This window comes from Nicotiana sylvestris, chromosome 6, assembly GCF_000393655.2.
Source record: "Nicotiana sylvestris chromosome 6, ASM39365v2, whole genome shotgun sequence".
Classification (NCBI taxonomy): domain Eukaryota; kingdom Viridiplantae; phylum Streptophyta; class Magnoliopsida; order Solanales; family Solanaceae; genus Nicotiana; species Nicotiana sylvestris.
In genome coordinates, this window is record NC_091062.1 from 131,893,433 (window position 1) to 131,911,913 (window position 18,481).

The 18,481-nt window shown below is 41.5% G+C and overlaps 1 protein-coding gene across 1 annotated transcript; it reads left to right on the forward strand.

Annotated features, from left to right (window-relative positions):
* Window positions 1-15,761: 15,761 nt before the first annotated feature.
* LOC138871281 (uncharacterized) lies at window positions 15,762-17,990 on the forward strand. The gene is made up of 3 exons (XM_070149156.1): window positions 15,762-16,421; window positions 17,008-17,079; window positions 17,478-17,990. The coding sequence occupies exons 1-3, from the start codon at window positions 15,762-15,764 to the stop codon at window positions 17,988-17,990; spliced, it is 1,245 nt and encodes a 414-aa protein (XP_070005257.1).
* The last annotated feature ends 491 nt before the right edge of the window (window positions 17,991-18,481 follow it).

An 18,481-nucleotide genomic window follows, 5' to 3' on the forward strand; every position in this document is an offset into this window, starting at 1 on the left:
CCATCTTGAACCTCAACTCAGGGAGGAGATAATTAAAGCATTGGTTGAATACAAAGATATTTTTGCATGGTCATATGATGACATGCTAGGTTTAAGCACTGATTTAGTGGTTCACAAATTGCCCACTAACCCGGCATTACCTCCTGTCAAGCAGAAGTTGAGGAAATTTAAAACTGATATGAGTGTGAAGATCAAAGAAGAGGTCACCAAGCAGTTCAATGCAAACGTCATTCGGGTCACTCGGTATCCCACTTGGTTAGCCAATGTAGTGCCTGTGCCAAAGAATGATGGCAAGACTAGGGTGTGTGTCGATTACCGTGATCTGAACAAGGCGAGTCCCAAGGACAACTTCCCACTGCCAAATATCCACATTCTGATTGACAATTGCGCCAAATAAGAGATTGGGTCTTTTGTGGACTGTTATGCGGGCTATTATCAGATCTTAATGTATGAGGAAGATACAAAAAGATGGCATTCATCACGCCATGGGGAACCTACTACTACAGGGTTATGCCTTTCGGTTTGAAAAATGTTGGGGCAACCTACATGAGGGCAATGATGACCATATTCCACGACATGATACACAAGGAGATCGAGGTCTATGTGGATGATGTAATCATAAAGTCTAGAAAGCAGTCTGATCATGTCAGAGATTTGAGAAAATTCTTCCAAAGGCTTCGCAGGTACAATCTTAAGCTCAATCATGCAAAATGCGCATTTGGTGTGCCATCTGGAAAACTATTGGGGTTCATAGTCAGCCGTTGAGGTATTGAATTGGACCCTTCAAAGATCAAAGCTATCCAAGAATTGACACCCCCAAGAAACAAAACTAAGGTGATGAGTTTACTAGGGAGGTTGAATTACATCAACAGGTTTATTGCTCAGCTTACGATAACTTGTGAGCCTATTTTCAAACTGTTAAAGAAGGATGCTGCAATCAAATAGACAGATGAGTGTCAAGAAGCATTTGATAAGATAAAAGGTTCTGGAATTCATTTGGTTGTGTGTTGGGTCAGCATGACATCACCGGCAGGAAGGAGCGGGCCATCTATTATCTAAACAAGAAGTTCACATCTTACGAGATTAAGTACACTTACCTTGAAAGGACATGCTGCGCCCTAACTTGGGTAGCACAGAATTTGAAGCACTATTTGTCATCTTACACTACGTACCTCATCTCTCGTTTGGATCTGTTAAAGTATATCTTTCAGAAACCTATGCCTACAGGGAAGCTCGCAAAGTGGCAGATCTTGCTCACAGAATTCGACATCGTCTATGTGACTAGGAATACAATGAAAGCCCAGGCATTGGCCGATCATTTGGCTGAGAACCCAGTAGATTAAGAATATGAGCCTTTGAAGACTTACTTCCCTGATGAGGAGGTAATGCATATTGATGAGTTGGAACCAGTTGAAAAGCCAGGATGGAAACTTTTCTTTGATGGGGCTGCTAACATGAAAGACGTTGGTATAAGAGCGGTACTTATTTCTGAAACATGGCATCACTACCCTGTCACGGCTCAGCTTCGTTTCTATTGTACTAACAACATGGCTGAATATAAGGCGTGCATTCTGGGTTTGAGGTTAGCTGTAGATATGGGTATCCAGGAAGTCTTGGTCTTGGGAGACTCGAACCTTCTGGTGCACCAAATCCAAGGGGAATGGAAAACACGAGATTTAAAACTCATACCGTACCGGCAATGTTTGCATGATCTTTGTCAGCGGTTTTAGTCAATATAGTTCAGGCATATTCCAAGGATCCATAATGAGGTTGCCGATGCTTTGGCTACTCTGGCGTCAATGTTACATCACCCAGATAAGGCTTATGTTGACCCTTTGCATATTCAGGTCCATGATCAACATGCTTACTTTAATGTGGTGGAAGAAGAACTTGACGGTAAGCCTTGGTTTCATGATATCATGGAATGTATCAAGATGAAGGTGTATTCAGTACAAGCCACAAGTGATCAAAAGAGAACAATTCGGCGGTTGGCAAGTGGATTTTTCTTCAGCGGAGGGGTTTTGTACAAAAGGACAACGGATCTTGGACTGTTGAGATGCATAGATGCTAGACAGGCCACAACTATCATGATCGAAGTGCATTCTGGAGTTTGTGGACCGCACATGAGTGGGTATATGCTGGCAAAGAAGATTCTCCGAGCAGGTTATTATTGGCTCACTATGGAGCGAGATTGTATCAGTTTCGTGCGCAAATGTCATCAGTGCCAAGTGCACGGAGATTTGATCCGTTCCCCACCATCTGAATTGCATACAATGTCCGCACCATGGACCTTTGTTGCTTGGAGCATGGATGTCATTGGGCCAATCGAGCCAGTAGCATCCATTGGGCACATGTTTATTCTAGTGGCCATTGATTATTTCACCAAGTGGGTGGAAGCTAAATCTTTCAAGTTTGTGACCAAGAAAGCAGTGGTCGATTTTGTGCACTCAAACATCATTTGTCGGTTCGGGATCCCAGGGGTGATCATCACAGATAACTGGGCTAATCTCAACAGTCATTTAATGAAGGAGGTGTGTCAACAGTTTAAGATTACACATCGCAATTCCACCCCATACCGCCCCAAGGAAAATGGAGCAGTCCAGGCAGCCAACAAGAACATAAAGAAGATACTTCGGAAAATGGTAGTAGGGTCCAGGCAATGGCATGAGAAGCTGCTTTTTGCATTGTTGGGTTATCACACTACTGTTCGTACTTCAGTAGGGGCAACTCCTTATTTGTTGGTATATGGCACGGAAGCAGTGATACCTGCGGAAGTTGAACTTCCATCCCTTTGGATTGTTGCAGAAGCCAAAATTGACGATGATGAGTGGGTTAAAACCCGCCTGGAACAATTGAATTTGATTGATGAGAAAAGATTAGCAGCAGTGTGTCATGGGCAGTTGTATCAACAGAGAATGACAAGAGCATATAATAAGAAGGTGCGTCCATGGAAGTTCGAAGTGGGTCAGTTAGTATTGAAACACATTCTTCCTCATCAGGCTGAAGCAAAAGGCAAGTTTGCCCCAAACTGGCAGGGGCCATTCGTCGTAACAAGAGTGTTGTCCAATGGTGCTTTGTACTTAACAGATACAAAAGGCAAATGTGTAGAAATGACCATCAATTTCGATGCGGTCAAGAGATATTATGTATGATTTCTTTGTTTAAATTGTATTTGTTTGTACTTGGCATGTTTTGAAGATTGGAATGACGAAGGCGTTTTGTTCTACTATCTAAACACTTTATCCTCTGTTATCCCCTTGAGCCTTATTTATTTCCTTTCATACCCCTCTTTTGGAATCAGTAGCAAAGATCATAAATGCAAACGCGAAAGATGAGTAAAGGAAAAGATAAAAGAAAAGAAAGAAAAGAAAGAAAAGAATGAAAAAAAAGAAAAAAAAGGAAGGAATGGAAAAAAAAGAAAAAAAGAGAGAAAAGAAAAGGAAAAAAAGAACAAACAAAATAGCAAAACAGCAATGCAACAAAAAGAGAAAAGAAGAAAGAAAAGAAAGAGGAAGAACAGAAAAGAAAAATCGCAACAACGAAGCAATTTCTATGACATGAACTACGTTCGACCTGATTCCTTTTAAGGATACGTAGGCATCCTCACGGTTCGGTCTCATCAAAACAAAATCCAAAAGTCCCCGAGCAAGAAACTGGGGCAGAAGTTATAGTTGTTGTGAGAAATCTGATTCCGAAATGCCAAATCTTCGATCAGTCTTCGAGAAATGCCAAGTCAAGCAAGAAGGGGTGATTCATATCAGGGGCAACACTCTGGTCCAAGCAGAAAAATAATTAAAATGAGAGAGTCTTATTGGTGAAAACTCTCACGGGCACCGTAAGGCGACAAGAGCTGAGAGAAATAAAAAATGAGAGAGTCTTATTGGTGAAAACCTTCACGGGCACCTTGAGGCGAAAGTGAGTTGAGAGATGAACAAATGAGAGAGGTCTGTTGGTGAAAACCTTTCAGGGCACCGCAGGATGAACAAGGTCAAGGTTTAGGTGAAGAAATCAGGTTGTGGAGTTCCGGGGCAACAAAGTATGGCAACTGAAAGTTGATCGATTAGACAGACTGGGCCGATTAATACGAAATGTATGTCATGATCATTGGTACCAGCTGTTCTGCTCAGATAACTCTCTTTTATTTTTCCCTTTTTAGCAGTCACCCAGTTTTGGATTTTTCTTATCCTTAACTCTCAAAGTCATTGCATTTCATTTCTTTTGGGGTTTAATTTTTCTAAGATGTTTCAATGTCAGTATTGATCAAAGCAAATGAGAAAGGATTTCAAAGCTCATTACCAACTTCCAAAATTGCGAAGCACAGTTTGGCCAGAACATGCCAAAGACAGCATGATGTAAAGTGGGATACAAGGAATCACCGGAAGTTTCATCGGTGGAATAATTTGGTAATGTCATGGGAGATGCAAAGGTTCAGATAAAGGGACTAGAGGTGCAAAACAACAGTATGGGTATAGAACACTCGGGTTGTCAAAGGTCATGGGGTTTGAAAGTCAGACAGAATGTCAAGCGGTTTAGGGCCAGTTCGGGAAAACAGGTCAAAACAAAAGATGGCAGCGGAGAGACCTTCATCAAGAATGCCATCAACTAACCACCATTTTAAATTGACAAGATTTTCCTTTGATTTTAACAGGGGCAGAAAAATTCGTTTGTTTCGGAGGAATTCTCCGTAAGGAAAGAGCAAACACTAATCAGGTTTGACTGTAAACTCTCAGGACCTTCCTGAAAAATGTGGCTTAGTTAAAATTCAAAACAATCATGAATAGTATAGAGGAAGGTAAGTTGGTTTCAAAGTTTGCATGTTTTAGATAGGATTCAATTAGGAGTTTTCAGGACCCTCCTGGAAAATGGGACCTAGTTTAAAATTCAAAACAATATGAGTAGCATAATCTAGCATAAATGTACCCCAAAGGAATATAAGTTGGCTTCAATGTTTGCATGTTTAAGATAGGATTCAATTTGGAGTTTTCAGGACCCCCCTGGATAACGGGACGTAGTTTAAAACTGGCTTGGATAACAAGATTTAGCATAAGACATACCTTCATTAGATATAATTTAGCTTTTAAATTGTCGTTTAATTAAGAATTGTCACGACACTCTTGGATAATGGGGAGTAGTTTAAGACCCTCTTAGATAACAAGATTTAGTGGAAGTCATACCTTTAAAAGATATAGCTTAGACTTAAAATTGTCGTTTAGTTAAGATTTGTCAGGACCCTCCTGGATAACGGGACCCTCCTGTCTTTGTTTTGTTTATTTTGTTCAAATCAGGTACCCACTTGGAGAACATGGAGAATACATTTCAAGTTCAGCAATCAGGAGCCCACTTGGGGAACGAGGGAATACATTTCAAGTTTAGCAATCAGGCGCCCACCTGGAGAACAAGGGAGTATAGTTCAAGTTTCAGTTTTCAAAGTTCTTACTGATGTTTGGTAACATGCCAAACTGGGGCAGAAGTTTCCTTTGTTTTTGTCTATTTTGTGGAAATCAGGCGCCCACCTAGAGAACATGGGAATACATTTTAAGTTAACAGTCAAGAGCCCGTCTGGAGAGCAGGGAATACATTCAAGTTTAGCAATCAAGAGCCCGCCTGGAAAAGCATGAGAATATAATTCGAGTGCAGCAGTCACGAGCCCGCATGGAGAGCAGGGAATACATTCAAGTTCAGTAGTCAGGTGTCCACCTGGAGAAAGGGGCAGCATTCCAAAATACAGTTTAGTAGTCAGGCATCCACCTGGAGAAAGGGAAAACATGTCATATTACAATTCAAGGCGGCAACAAAGGGATTTTACCGGGAGAATACAAGTCAACAAGGCAACAAGAACCACAAGAAGCAAGTTTGAAGATATAGATAGGATCTCTTGTAAACTCATAGAGCATAGTCTAGTCTAAGTTTCTTTTATTTTTGACATGGTGTAATGAGGGGGTTCAGCAAGTAGTAGCAGCAACAACATCAACAGTGAAATCGCAGCTTCATGGTAGTCCCAGCTACCAGACATTCCTGAACTACACTGACCTGATTCCTTTCTAGCCAAGGATATGTAGGCAACCTCAGAACAGGGTGCAGTCAACTCTTTCAAAAATGCTTCCCACAGAGTATTCAAACGGGCAAAAATCGCTCGTATCCGCTCACTTTATCTTTGCACGAAAACTCTTTGTGTTTCCGAGCAAAGAGATGTAACTGTGAGCACGTGATTTTTTGCCGTATATGAATTACTCTCATAAATTCAAAACAAAATAATTTCTTTCTTTGTTTGCAATTTTGTGGATTTTTGTGGCATTTTCTGTTAATTGTTTGCATTTTTGTTTGTGCATTTTAATTAGTAAAAAATACAAAAAATCAAGGAGGAACCGTTTCTTCGGGGATGAGAGTTCGTTCCGAAGACCGTTTCTTCGGTAAAGGAGGAACATCTGGAGATGGTGATGAGATACTGTGGGTGGAGCAAGGGGATAATACTGTTGGTGCTTTCCCCAGATGAGAGTATTATGGAATCCACTGATGGATTCTTGAGCGTACAGCTATACCCTTTTGCAATTGGCCCCCCTGATAGGGTTGTGCTAGATTTTTGCCTAAAGTATCGGGTTACTCTAGTGCAGATAAATTTATCGTTTCGGCAAGTGATGTTGATGATGAGGTTCTTTGCGGAGAAGGCTGATCTCAAGTTCACGCTTGATCACCTCGTTAGGCTATACCGACCCTTTCATCATCGAGGTCTGCTAACTCTGAGGTGCCGTTCGTCCACGCCCTTTGTTGTTGACGACGAAGAAAATGTGGATCGAGAATGGTCCAGCTAGTTTATTTGGGTCCGGACGACTGACATTATCCCTATAGGGCTTTTGCCATTTCTCGAAAGGTGGAATCATGCACGTGAGTGGGGCGTTTGGCGCTTTTTCAGATTTTACCTTATAGCAAAAATTAGTTGAGTAATAATGTTGTCTCCCTTGTTGCAACAACTTTGTGGATGCCGGGAAAAGTTCTTGACTTTTCCGGCTAGGTCCGGAGGCTAGTGACCCATTCGACCTGCGACGAGCGCAGGTGGTGAGCTGTATTTTGCACCAGATGGGGAGTGAAATACCAAGGTATGTGCGTATGTTGCCTTTGCCTTCGTCTATTTGGGGTAACATTTCCCCTTTTATTTGTACTGGATTCACCATTTGCAGACATCGGGCGGTTTCTTGGGGTGAGGCAGTGTTCTTCCGAAGAGAGGAAGGAGTCGTCAGCCTCCGAGCCGAGGGGCGATGGCGATAAGGGGGATCGGCACCCACGGTGTGATGGAGATTTTAGTGGCTCTAGGCGGGCTCGTATCATTGGGGAGAGGGCATCGTCTGAGCCTGATGTTCCCAGATTATCAGATTCCTGGGCGGCGGTACCTCCGAGCGAATGTGCTCTGCCCGAGATTGGTTCTCCTAGGGCCGGAGAGGCAGGATCAACAGGAGTGTGTTATGACTTTGAGGAAGTCCGTCGGCTTCTCTTCGAGGTGAGTTTAGGCGCGTTTTTTCCCGTATGTCACGCCTTCCTCCCTTTATTGAATTTTCCTTGTGCAGGCCTGTGATGGGCTTATGTCTAAGCTGCTCCGTCAAGGGGCCAAGCTCTAGAAAATCCTGAACGAGGGTGAGTCCCTTAGGCTCCTTAGTGAGGAGAAGGAGGCTGAGTTGGTGCATTGGCGATATGAGGCGTACCAGAGCTCAAACTATGAGAGTTATTTGGTGGAGCAGGTAACTTCCTATAGTACACGCTTCGCTCCTTTCTAACCTTAGGGCTAACCCCTTTTATTATATCAGGTGTAGAAAAAGGCGGAGGCCTTGGAGTACCTCAAAGACGACGTCAACCGCGCAAGAGTTGCTTGTGGGGAGCTAAGGGCTCAAGTGCAGGCTCGAGCTTTGGAGGAGTTAAGTGCCTTGGCCAAGGTCCCTACCTTTGAGGCCCAACTCCGCTTGACTCGTGATAACGCCAAAGTTCAAGCAGACATGATTGGGAAACTCAAATCTGATCTCTCGAAGATCAGAGCTGAGATAATTGATGCCCGGGCTGAAACGGTGCTAAGCCGGACCAAGGTTGATTAGAAGATGGCGATTCGTATGAAGGATGCTGCTGATTCCCAAGCTGAGCTGAAGCGAGCCCTCGACCGGGAGAAGAGGATCGAGGAGTATATTCGTCGTAGATCCCAGAGAGAGGTACTCCAGGAGGTCGGTGCACGGGGCTTCATTCACTCGGAAGAATTGGCTCGAGCAAGGGCGGATCAGAGCGACGCTCGGTCACTTCTTGCTGACGTTGTGGAGGGTAAACTTTACAAGCTGTAGCCTTTCAGTGTGGAGCATATATTTTGCCGCTTTGTCGATTTGTTTCTGATATATGTAGAGCATGCCTATAGATGAAGAACGCCCTTTTTTCGCGTATATAATATATAGGAAGAAACTTGAAACTTTATTTCTTCTATACCTTTTTTCTATTATTGATTTCGATCGGGCATACTGGTGTTTGGCGAGATCCCCGTAGGTCCGGAATTAATCGAACAGGCCCATGGGATCATACATGCGTTCTTTGGCGCGAGCAGGTGCTGGGGCCTCCGTGTTTGTCCTGGCTGTTTAGGCTTTGTCTCCGAGTCGGTCTTCGACTCGAGCCTTCTCGTCCTTGAATCTTTTATGCCCGTGCAGGCAGGTAGTATTTGTTTTTGTTTGTTGCCCTTGGGCATTTGCCGTTTCGACTATTTTGGGTCCAGTCTCTGAGTCGTATTATGACTCGAGCTTCAATTGACCCTCGAGCTTTTTCCTGCCCGCATGGGCGGATGATGATGGCCTTTTGTGCTTCGGGCTGAAGCGATCTTACAGGCGCGTGGCCCAGAGACTTGCTCGTCTGGTGACAGTGGCATTTATGCCGTGCCCTTAGGCATGTTGTAATTTATCTTTTTCGGGTCCAGTCTCCGAGTTACATTGCAATTCGAGCTGTAATTGACCCTTAAGTTTTTTCTTGCCCGCATAGGCGGACGACGATGTCCTTTTGTGTTTTGAAATGACCTTACAGCTGCATGGTTGGGGGGGCTCACCGATGGTGGCATTTATGTCGTTCCCTTACGCATGTTGTAATTTAACTATTTCGGGTCCAGTTTCCGAGTCGCGTTGTAATTCAAGCTGTAATTGACCCTTAAGTTCTTTCTTGCCCGCATAGGCGGACGACGATGGTCTTTTGTGTTGTTTGGTCATAGAGACCTTTTAATACGTGACTCGTAGGCTTGCTTAGTTAACTATTTTGGATCCGGTCTCCAAATCGGGTTATGATTTGAGCTCACTTTAATCCTCAAGTTGTCAATTTTTGGCTGGCGACAATGGCTCTTACGCTGTTTGGTCGTAGAGACCTTTTAATATATGGCCCGTAGGCTTGCTTAGCTGGCGACAATGGCTCTTACGCTGTTTTTGCCCATGGGCTTTTTTGTAGGCTTTGTTTTCCGCTCGTTAAGGTCTTTTGGAATATTTTTGCCTGACCCGTTGTCGGTTCAGGAGAACCTCGATTTCAATTCATTATCGGCGATGTTTCGAGCACCTCGAAAGGTTCATAACTCATAGGTCGAGTAGATCGACGCTTTTGCAATTTGTAGCCGACATAGTCGGAGCTCGTTTTTGCCTGTTGAGGAAGCCTGTTTTAACCGGTTCTTTTCGAAGTATATTGGGAGTAGTGGCCTACGATTTTAGCGACAGTCAGGCATCCCCGAGTTGTGTTATTTTGGCTGTATCAACCGTTTTGACCGTAGTCATGTGTGTTTGGCCGTAGCCATTTTTGATCCAGAGTGATAGTTTAGGTGTCTACACCGAGGGTATGCCCTTTAGGGATTCTTACAAATACGACGTATAGCCTAAACTTCGGGATTTTCATGCCTGTTGAGGTCTTACAGTTTGTCATGCCTGTTGAGGTCTTACAGTTTGTATAATATATAATAGATTTGGTTAGGCCGAGGCTGCCCGCTGGGGGTCTTATAGTTTCAGATTTTCCGGCGTATGGTGATTAATGGTAGTCTCCGAGTCATCGAGTTTGTTTAAGCTTGAAGACAACTTGTCATGAGCTCGGAGGTGCCTTGTAGGGGCTTCTTGATCCCGGAGTTCTGACCATGGGGTCGTGCGGGTGTTGAATTGCAGATGCTAAGTCTCCGAGTATCTCGAGATGCATTCGGCGGAGAGGCCCTTGCCACGAGTATGTTGAAATCCCCTTTTCCGAAATACGAAATGCCAAAAAGGTATTCTTTATTGCTTGGCATGAATATATGTTATAAATACACGTGGTCTCGTTATTGTGAGCTTGGCCCACGTAGGTACGGCTTTTCGGACCATCTGATTTGAAACTTAGTCTGCTATTTTCGGTCCTTCCGAGGGGATAGTTCCCTTAAGAGAAGATCATCGCTCGTCCGATTGTAGAAGAAGGCTTGTGATCTTGTCAGACCCTGCTGGTGGGACCCTCTTTGGGGGTACGCTACTCTGCTAATAATCTTGCTGGTGGGACCCTCTTCGGGTCTGAAGTCCGATCGAGGGAAGAGAGCATGACGGGACCTGCTAAGGCCTTGGATCTCCGGGTGGAGTTAGAACTTACGAATGCCCCGACTGACTGCCTGCATATAGGTTAGTGAAAAACAACGAAAGAGTGTAGTTCTTCCTCACCACGGGATGTGTAGGTAACATTTCGAGGTTCGGTATATTTTTGCCCATCCGAGGCATGAGCCCTAATACAACCTTCTATTGTGTTCAACCAGGCTTGGCCGTAGGTGCGGTTCTGCTTACCCTTTGATCCCTCTGAGGGCAGAGGCATTGATGCCGGCGATGCGTTATGTGGTGAGGAATTTTCTCTCGTCGCGTGTTGCCCCTTGATGCCTTATTTTAATCCTGCCCTTTGCATGGGATTTCATCTTGTCGGCAAAGCGGGGTTGATGCCATCTCCGGGCAGTGTGCTGGAGGCCGTCTGAATAGGACGCCCATGCCTTGCGAGCTCGACATATCAAAACTAGGAGGCATGAGATTATTACAACTATGTGCTAGCTTATTCTGCTTAGAAGCCCTTGAGTTGTAATTTTTAATCTCACCAATCAAATTGCATGATGTATTTTCTTCAAATCTGCTCGTGTTTCTGCAAATTTTGATTTATGTGAAACATAAAACCAATACCAGTCCAATAAGAAACAAAACAAAACAAAAAATTATAACTTAAGAGACCTTGTATCGCTTCAGGGTCTTGAGCGACAGGAGCATCATGTTCCATCGAAGCGAAACTAGGGGCACAAGATTATTAGTATGTGCAAGCTTATTCTGATCAAAAGCTGTTGAATTATGAATTTTATTTTCTCTAATTAGAGTTCCCTTTCCAATACTTGTTTTTACAGAGCCCAAAGATCCAAAGTTGAGTCCTCTTCCCCTTGCTAAAGCACCAGGTTGAATATATGCATGATGTACATTCTTTGAAGTTGCTCCCATTTCAGACTTCTGAAATTTTGATGGATTCATGTCAACCTAAAATAAGATAAAAGTATGGAGTAACTGTTAGCTGAGAAAGATAAAAATCATTAAGATGACTAATAAAGTTATTTATCCACAAAAAATTTCCCGTGCCAATATTACTGATAAAAGAATTAACTTGTGTTAGAATTAGAAAACACAAACAAAATACAACAAATCTAAACTTGTAAAACCACATAGAGACCAAGCATATGGTAGCTGCTCCAAGTCATTACAAAAACTTTATCACTTGCAACCAGTTCCAATGTAAAACATAACCATGATTATATGATTTTCAAATAGCGCAACCGAGAAGCTGCATAGACAAGTTTGTATTTGCCCTCCACAATAGTGAATCAACTTTAAAGCAGCGTATCCTTTACACTACCTTTTAAACACATCTAAACCAAGACAACTATGTATTGGGAAAAATTGAGTTTACATATTAAAGTGGTGTAAAGATGATGTGTCATGACACATAGACTGGTCAAAGAGTTACAACTGGCAAAGAGGCACGAGTTGCAACAAGTACGAGCAGAGGCAAAGTAAGAGGCACGAGCGGTTATCCAAACGACTCAGCACTCGTACTTATTTAAGTCCAAGAATCAAGGGGAATGAATCTGACACTACATGGGAGTACAAATACAGTATTTAATGAGTCTTAAATACTAAAAATGTTAGAGAATCTTTATTAAATATAATGATTATGTAACGTAGAATTAAATGTCTTTAATTGTACATAATGGCCTTATTATGGCAAAGGTAAAACGTATATCTCCAAAATAGCTATAAAAGGGAGAGAACAGATCAATTGTAACGACATGAAATACTATCTGAATATACCGATTTACTTGCTTTTCTTCTGATTATCTTATTGCTAGCCAAATTACTTTCTTTCATATATTCTTTTGATTATCAGTAACCCGAGTTCTTCTAAATTAAAGGTTTGACCGAAATCCCATTTTTTGGTTAAACATACAAATGGAAACGCTCAATTTGAAAATGATTATCAAACCCTGGTCCTTTCTCCACGAGGCTATCCTCGGCGGTCTCGTGAAAGCTCTCCTGATGGATCTCATACAAATGGAAACGCTCAATTTGAAAATGTTGAAGCTATCGATGAAGCTTTGCAGAAACTAATTGTTGCACAGGTCAATAAAGCTCTTGTGGCTTTTGCTAGCGAGTTACCTGCTCTACCACCCACACATATTCCAAATAACAACAATTTGGAGAACCCTCTTTCCAGGCTTGTCAATTTAGGTAGTGGCGGAACCCCCAGTGAATCACAGGAGGGAGAACCAGGTAACTTAGTCAATTCTGATTTACAAAATTTAGTACTAACATTGCAGAAATAGCTCAAGGAGCAAAGTGACCGCATAGAGCAAATACCCGGGGTGCCGTCCGTAATCAAAGGGATAGATACGGATAAATATTCACAACAACCCTGGAAGCCAAGTGCTGCTCCCCTCCCAAATCCAAAGAAATTCAAAATGCTTGATATTCTAAAATACGATGGAACAACAAACCTACGAGACCACGTGACTACATTCACAACAGGCGTAAAAGGCAATGACTTGACCAAGCAGGAGATTGAATCAGTATTAGTCAAAATATTTGGTGAAACACTCACCAAGGGTGCATTAACATGATATTCTCTTTTACCCGAAAATTCTATAAATTCTTTTGTTGAGCTTGTAGATTCTTTCAACAAAGCACACTCGGAAGCTCAAAAAGTCGAAAAAAGAATGGAAGATATTTTCAAGATCAAGAAAGGGGACTCAGAATTGCTTAGGGAGTTCGTTGGCAGATTTCAACGTGAAAGAATGACATTACCACATGTACCTGATAATTGGGCAGCTATAGATTTCACAAGTAATTTGAATGAAAAGAGCACAGAAGCTACAAGGTGACTCAAGAAAAGTCTTCGTGAATTCCCAGCTACAACATGGAATGATGTTTACAACAGGTATAGCACGAAGCTAAAGATAGAAGAAGATAATGTTCCACGATTCCAAAAAGATGAAAACGTAAGTTCAAGATAGGCGGAAACCTAAAAAAGGTTCGGTAAAAATAGGTACGAGCCATACATGGGACCTGCGGGAAAAGATTCACGGTCAAAAGAGGACAATCAAAGGTATGATCACAGATCAAGGAATAGAGAGTCAGGCTCTTCATCAAGGTGAAGGAATGATCGAAACACCCATGAGTCACGAGATGATGATAGAAATTTGAAGGCAAGATTTGGCAGTTACAATTTCAATGTGAGCACTTGCGAGCTCATAGCTGTTTTGAGAAGCATGCGTGACAAAGTACGGTGGCCAAAAGAGATGAGATTGAATCCAAACAGGCGCAACCCTGATCATTGGTGTGAGTTTCATAATGATCACATGCATAAAATAGTAGATTGTAGATTTTTACAAAGTGAAGTTGATCATTTATTAAAACAAAGGTATCTCACCAAGTTATTCAGTGAGAAAGGTAAGTAAGCTTACATGAAGAATAGGCAGGAACCCCCTAAACCACCTTCTCCCAAAAGAACCATCAATGTTATAAGCAGGGGTGAAGACATCAATGGCATAACGTACACTGCAGCTAATAAAATTTCCAAAGTCACAATTACCCAAGGGAAACGGGTGAGACATGTATTAGAGGAAGACAACATTACATTTGGTGATACTGATGAGGATGGCGTATTATCTCCTCATAACGATGCCCTGGTAATATCTTTAATTGTACATGATACTAATGTGAAACGAGTTTTGATTGATCCAGGTAGTTCCATGAACATTATTTTGCTAAGAGTATTATGTGAGATGCAAGCTGAGGATAAATTAATACCAAAGGCGCATACTTTATCTGGATTTGACAATTCTAGTGTTGTGACGAAGGGAGAGGTAACACCCACCACATTCGCAAAAGGAGTTGTCAAAGATACAAAGTTTCAAGTAATAGATATGGAGATGACTTACAAAATGATCCTTTGGAGACCATGGATCCACGAAATGGATGTCGTTCCTTCAACCTTGCATCAGGTTATTAAGTTTCCATCACCATGGGGAATATGTCAAATCCGCAGGGATCAACATACATCCAGGAGCATTAACTCCTTAGCAGATTCAAGTACAAAAAAAAGAAGAAAAATAGCAATCACAGAAGACAATTAAGGGCACCACAGCACAAACCTCAACTGAACAAGGGCGGACAGATGTGGATTCAAGGCCTAATACCATTCAAGAACCAGAAAAAAATGAAAATATCAAAACAACAATTGAAGAACTGGAGGCTGTGGTATTATTTGCACAATGGCCTGATAAGAAAGTCTACGTAGGGGCCAATCTAAGCCAAGGCATGAGAGGTAAGTTAATTGAATTTTTGAAAACTAACGTGGACTGTTTTGCTTGGTCCCACTTTGACATGGCAGGAATACCACCGGAGGTAATGACTCACAAATTGAATGAAGACCCAACATACCCTCCTATCAAACAAAAGAAAAGAAAGCAATGAACTTTCAAGAATCAGGTGATTCAAGAAGAGGTTCAAAAATTGCTAAAGATTGGATCTATCCGCGAGGTAAAGTATCCTAATTGGTTAGCCAATACTGTTGTAGTTCCAAAGAAGAATGGTAAGTGGCGAGTTTGTGTGGATTGCATAGACCTTAATAAAGCTTGTCCTAAAGATTCTTTTCCATTACCACATATAGATCAACTAATAGATGCTACTACAAGGCATGAACTATTAAGTTTTTTAGATGCATATTCAGGGTACAATCAGATCAAAATGGATGCGGTAGATGAGGAAAAAACTTCATTCATAACAGACATAGGGACTTACTGTTATAAAGTAATGCCTTTTGGTCTCAAAAATGCTGGTGCAACATATCAAAGGCTGGTTACTAAAATGTTTCAAGAACATCTGGGAAAAACCATGGAGGTTTATATAGACGATATGCTCGTTAAAACTCAGCATTCGAGAGATCATATATAACACTTGTCTGATACATTTCAGATTTTGCGCAAATTTAATATGATTAAATCTGGAGAAATGTGCGTTTGGTGTCGCGTCAGGTAAGTTTTTGGGTTTTCTTGTTTCTAACCGTGGTATTGAAGTGAATCCCGCACAAATTAAGGCCATTGAAGAAATTCCTGATATGTTTTCAAGCAAAAAAGAAGTGCAGAGGTTGACAGGAAGAATTGCAGCCTTAGGAAGATTCATTTCTAAATCATCAGAAAAGTGCTTTTAATTCTTTTCAGCTCTTAAAAAGCAAGATCACTTTAAATGGAACGAGGAATGTCAGCAGTCACTCAAAAATTTGAAGACATACTTATCAAATCCACCATTGCTCGCAAAACCAAAGGCTGGGAAAGACTACTCATCTACCTTATTGTTTCAGAAGTAGCGGTACGTGCTGTTTTAGTCCGTGAGGACGAAGGTAAACAATCTTTGATCTATTATGTTAGCAAATCCTTGTTAGATGCGGAGACACGGTACCCTCAATTGGAAAAGCTTGCACTTACATTAATCATGGCATCTAGAAAATTAAGGCCTTATTTTCAATGTCATCCTATTGCTGTAGTAACTGCTTATCCATTACACAATATATTACATAAGCATGAGTTATCAGGTAGGTTACCTAAGTGGGCTATAGAATTAAGTGAATATAATATCACATACAAACCTAGAACTGCTATAAAATCTCAAGTGTTAGATGATTTTGTGGCTGATTTTAGCAAAGGAATGCAATTAGAAGCAGAAAAAGAGTTACATGTGTTCAATGGAGCTAACCTAGTAACTTGGACCTTATTTACTAATGGTTCATCTAACGTAAAGGGTGCAGGTTTAGGGATTGTTTTGGTACCACCTACAGGTGAAACCATTCAACAAGCCATTAAATGTCATTCTATAACTAACAATGAGGCAGAGTATGAGGCTGTGATTGTAGGTTTAGAACTGGCACGAGAACTTGGCATAAATCAGATTATAATCAAAAGCGATTCACAGCTCGTAGTTAATCAAATGCTGGGGACTTATACGGCTAGGGAAGCAAGGATGCAGCAGTACTTAGAAAAGGTACGAGATTTGATAAAGCAATTTCAAACCTGGAAAGTGACACAAATACCAAGGGATGAAAATGTTAAAGCAGACGCCCTAGCTAATCTTGCATCTGCGGCAGATGTGGAATGAAATGAAAATGCTTCAGTTATTCATTTATTTCATTCAGTTCTCGACCCAGATAAGAATGAGGTAAATTTTAATAACTTAACTTGGAATTGGAGGAACGAGATTGTTGCTTTTTTGCAGTATGGTACCGTCCTTGAAGATAAGAAAAAAGGTCATGCGCTTCGAAAAAAGGATGCTCGGTACTGCTTAAAGCAAGGCAATCTTTACCAAAAAATGTTCGGTGGTCCCTTAGCAAGATGCCTCAGACCTTCTCAAACGGAATACGTAATGAGGGAAATACACGAGGGGCATTGTGGGAATCACGCAGGAGGAAGATCATTTGTAAGAACCTTAATTATGGCAGGTTATTATTGGCCCAAAATGGAAGAAGAAGCGGAATGTTTCGTGGTTAAATGTGATAAATGCCAAAGGTACGGTAATAATATGCATAGGCCTGCAGAGTTACTACATCCGGTCATTGCACCGTGTCCATTTATGAAATGAGGGATGGATATCGTGGGACCACTACCACAAGCAAAAGTACAGGTAAATTTTTTGCTCGTACTCACTGATTATGTTACTAAATGGGTGGAGGCAGGAGCATTCAAACAAGTGCGAGAACAAGAAGTTAAAGATTTCATTTGGCGGAATATCATATGCCGATTCGGTGTGCCAAAGGAAATCGTGTGTGATAATTGCCCTCAGTTTATAGGCGCTCAAATCACAGAGTTCTTTCAAAGTTGACAAATCAAAAGGATTACATCCACACCTTATCATCCGGTGGGTAATGGGCAAGCTGAGTCAACAAATAAAGTCATTATCAACAATTTAAAGAAGCGTTTAGAGGAATCCAAAGGTAATTGGCTAGAAGTGTTACCTGGTGTTTTATGGGCATACCGCACAACAGCAAAAACAAGTACAAGAGAAATACCATTTTCATTGGTTTATGGAGCTGAAGCTTTAATTCCTGTTGAGATAGGAGAGCCGAGTACAAGGTTCACACATGCGTCAAAAGAATCCAATGACGAGGAAATGCATGTAAATCTTGATTTACTTGAAGGAAGAAGAGAAGTTGTACTAATAAGAATGACAGCACAGAAGCATATCATAGAACGATACTATAACCGAAAAGCATGCCTCAAATTCTTCAAAATTTGGGACTTCGTGCTCAAAAAAGTTTTTCAATATACAAAGGCATCTAATGCGGGAAAATTAGCTCCAACATGGGAGGGACCCTATAGAATTCATGATATTGCAGGAAAAGGAGCATACGAGCTGGAAACAATGGATGGCAAGATACTACCTTCACATTGGAATGTTGTTCATCTGAAGAGATACTATTTCTAAGGAATACCCATGGTCAGGTATCCATATTTTTTTAATTTAATTTTTGAATTGCTAAAATTTTAATAACGATTTTACATGATAGGTAAAAAGCTAACCCATACTAAATGATGAGTCACGACCTGCAAGGCACGAGGAATAAATTAAACTTCTTGGCCTAGGGTTACAATTATTCTGATAGAAATTCAAACAGCTTAAGCAGTCTACATCTATAATCGTACCTCCGAGTCCAGTATATTTTTCCTTTTCAGGGAAAGGACCAAATGAGAGGAACAATCAAGTGCTCGAAGCTTCATACTTCAACGCTCAAACACTTGGGGGACTATATAATATACACGAGCATGTGTATAAAGAAGGCAAAGAAGATTGGGAAATAATCAAAGATCAAGCCTGAAAAGTTCACTCATTGAATGAGTCAAGTACAGAGCAAAGTCACGAGCTAAGGCCAAAGAAAAACCTTACCATAATTAGGGTAAAGGCAATATACTGAAACG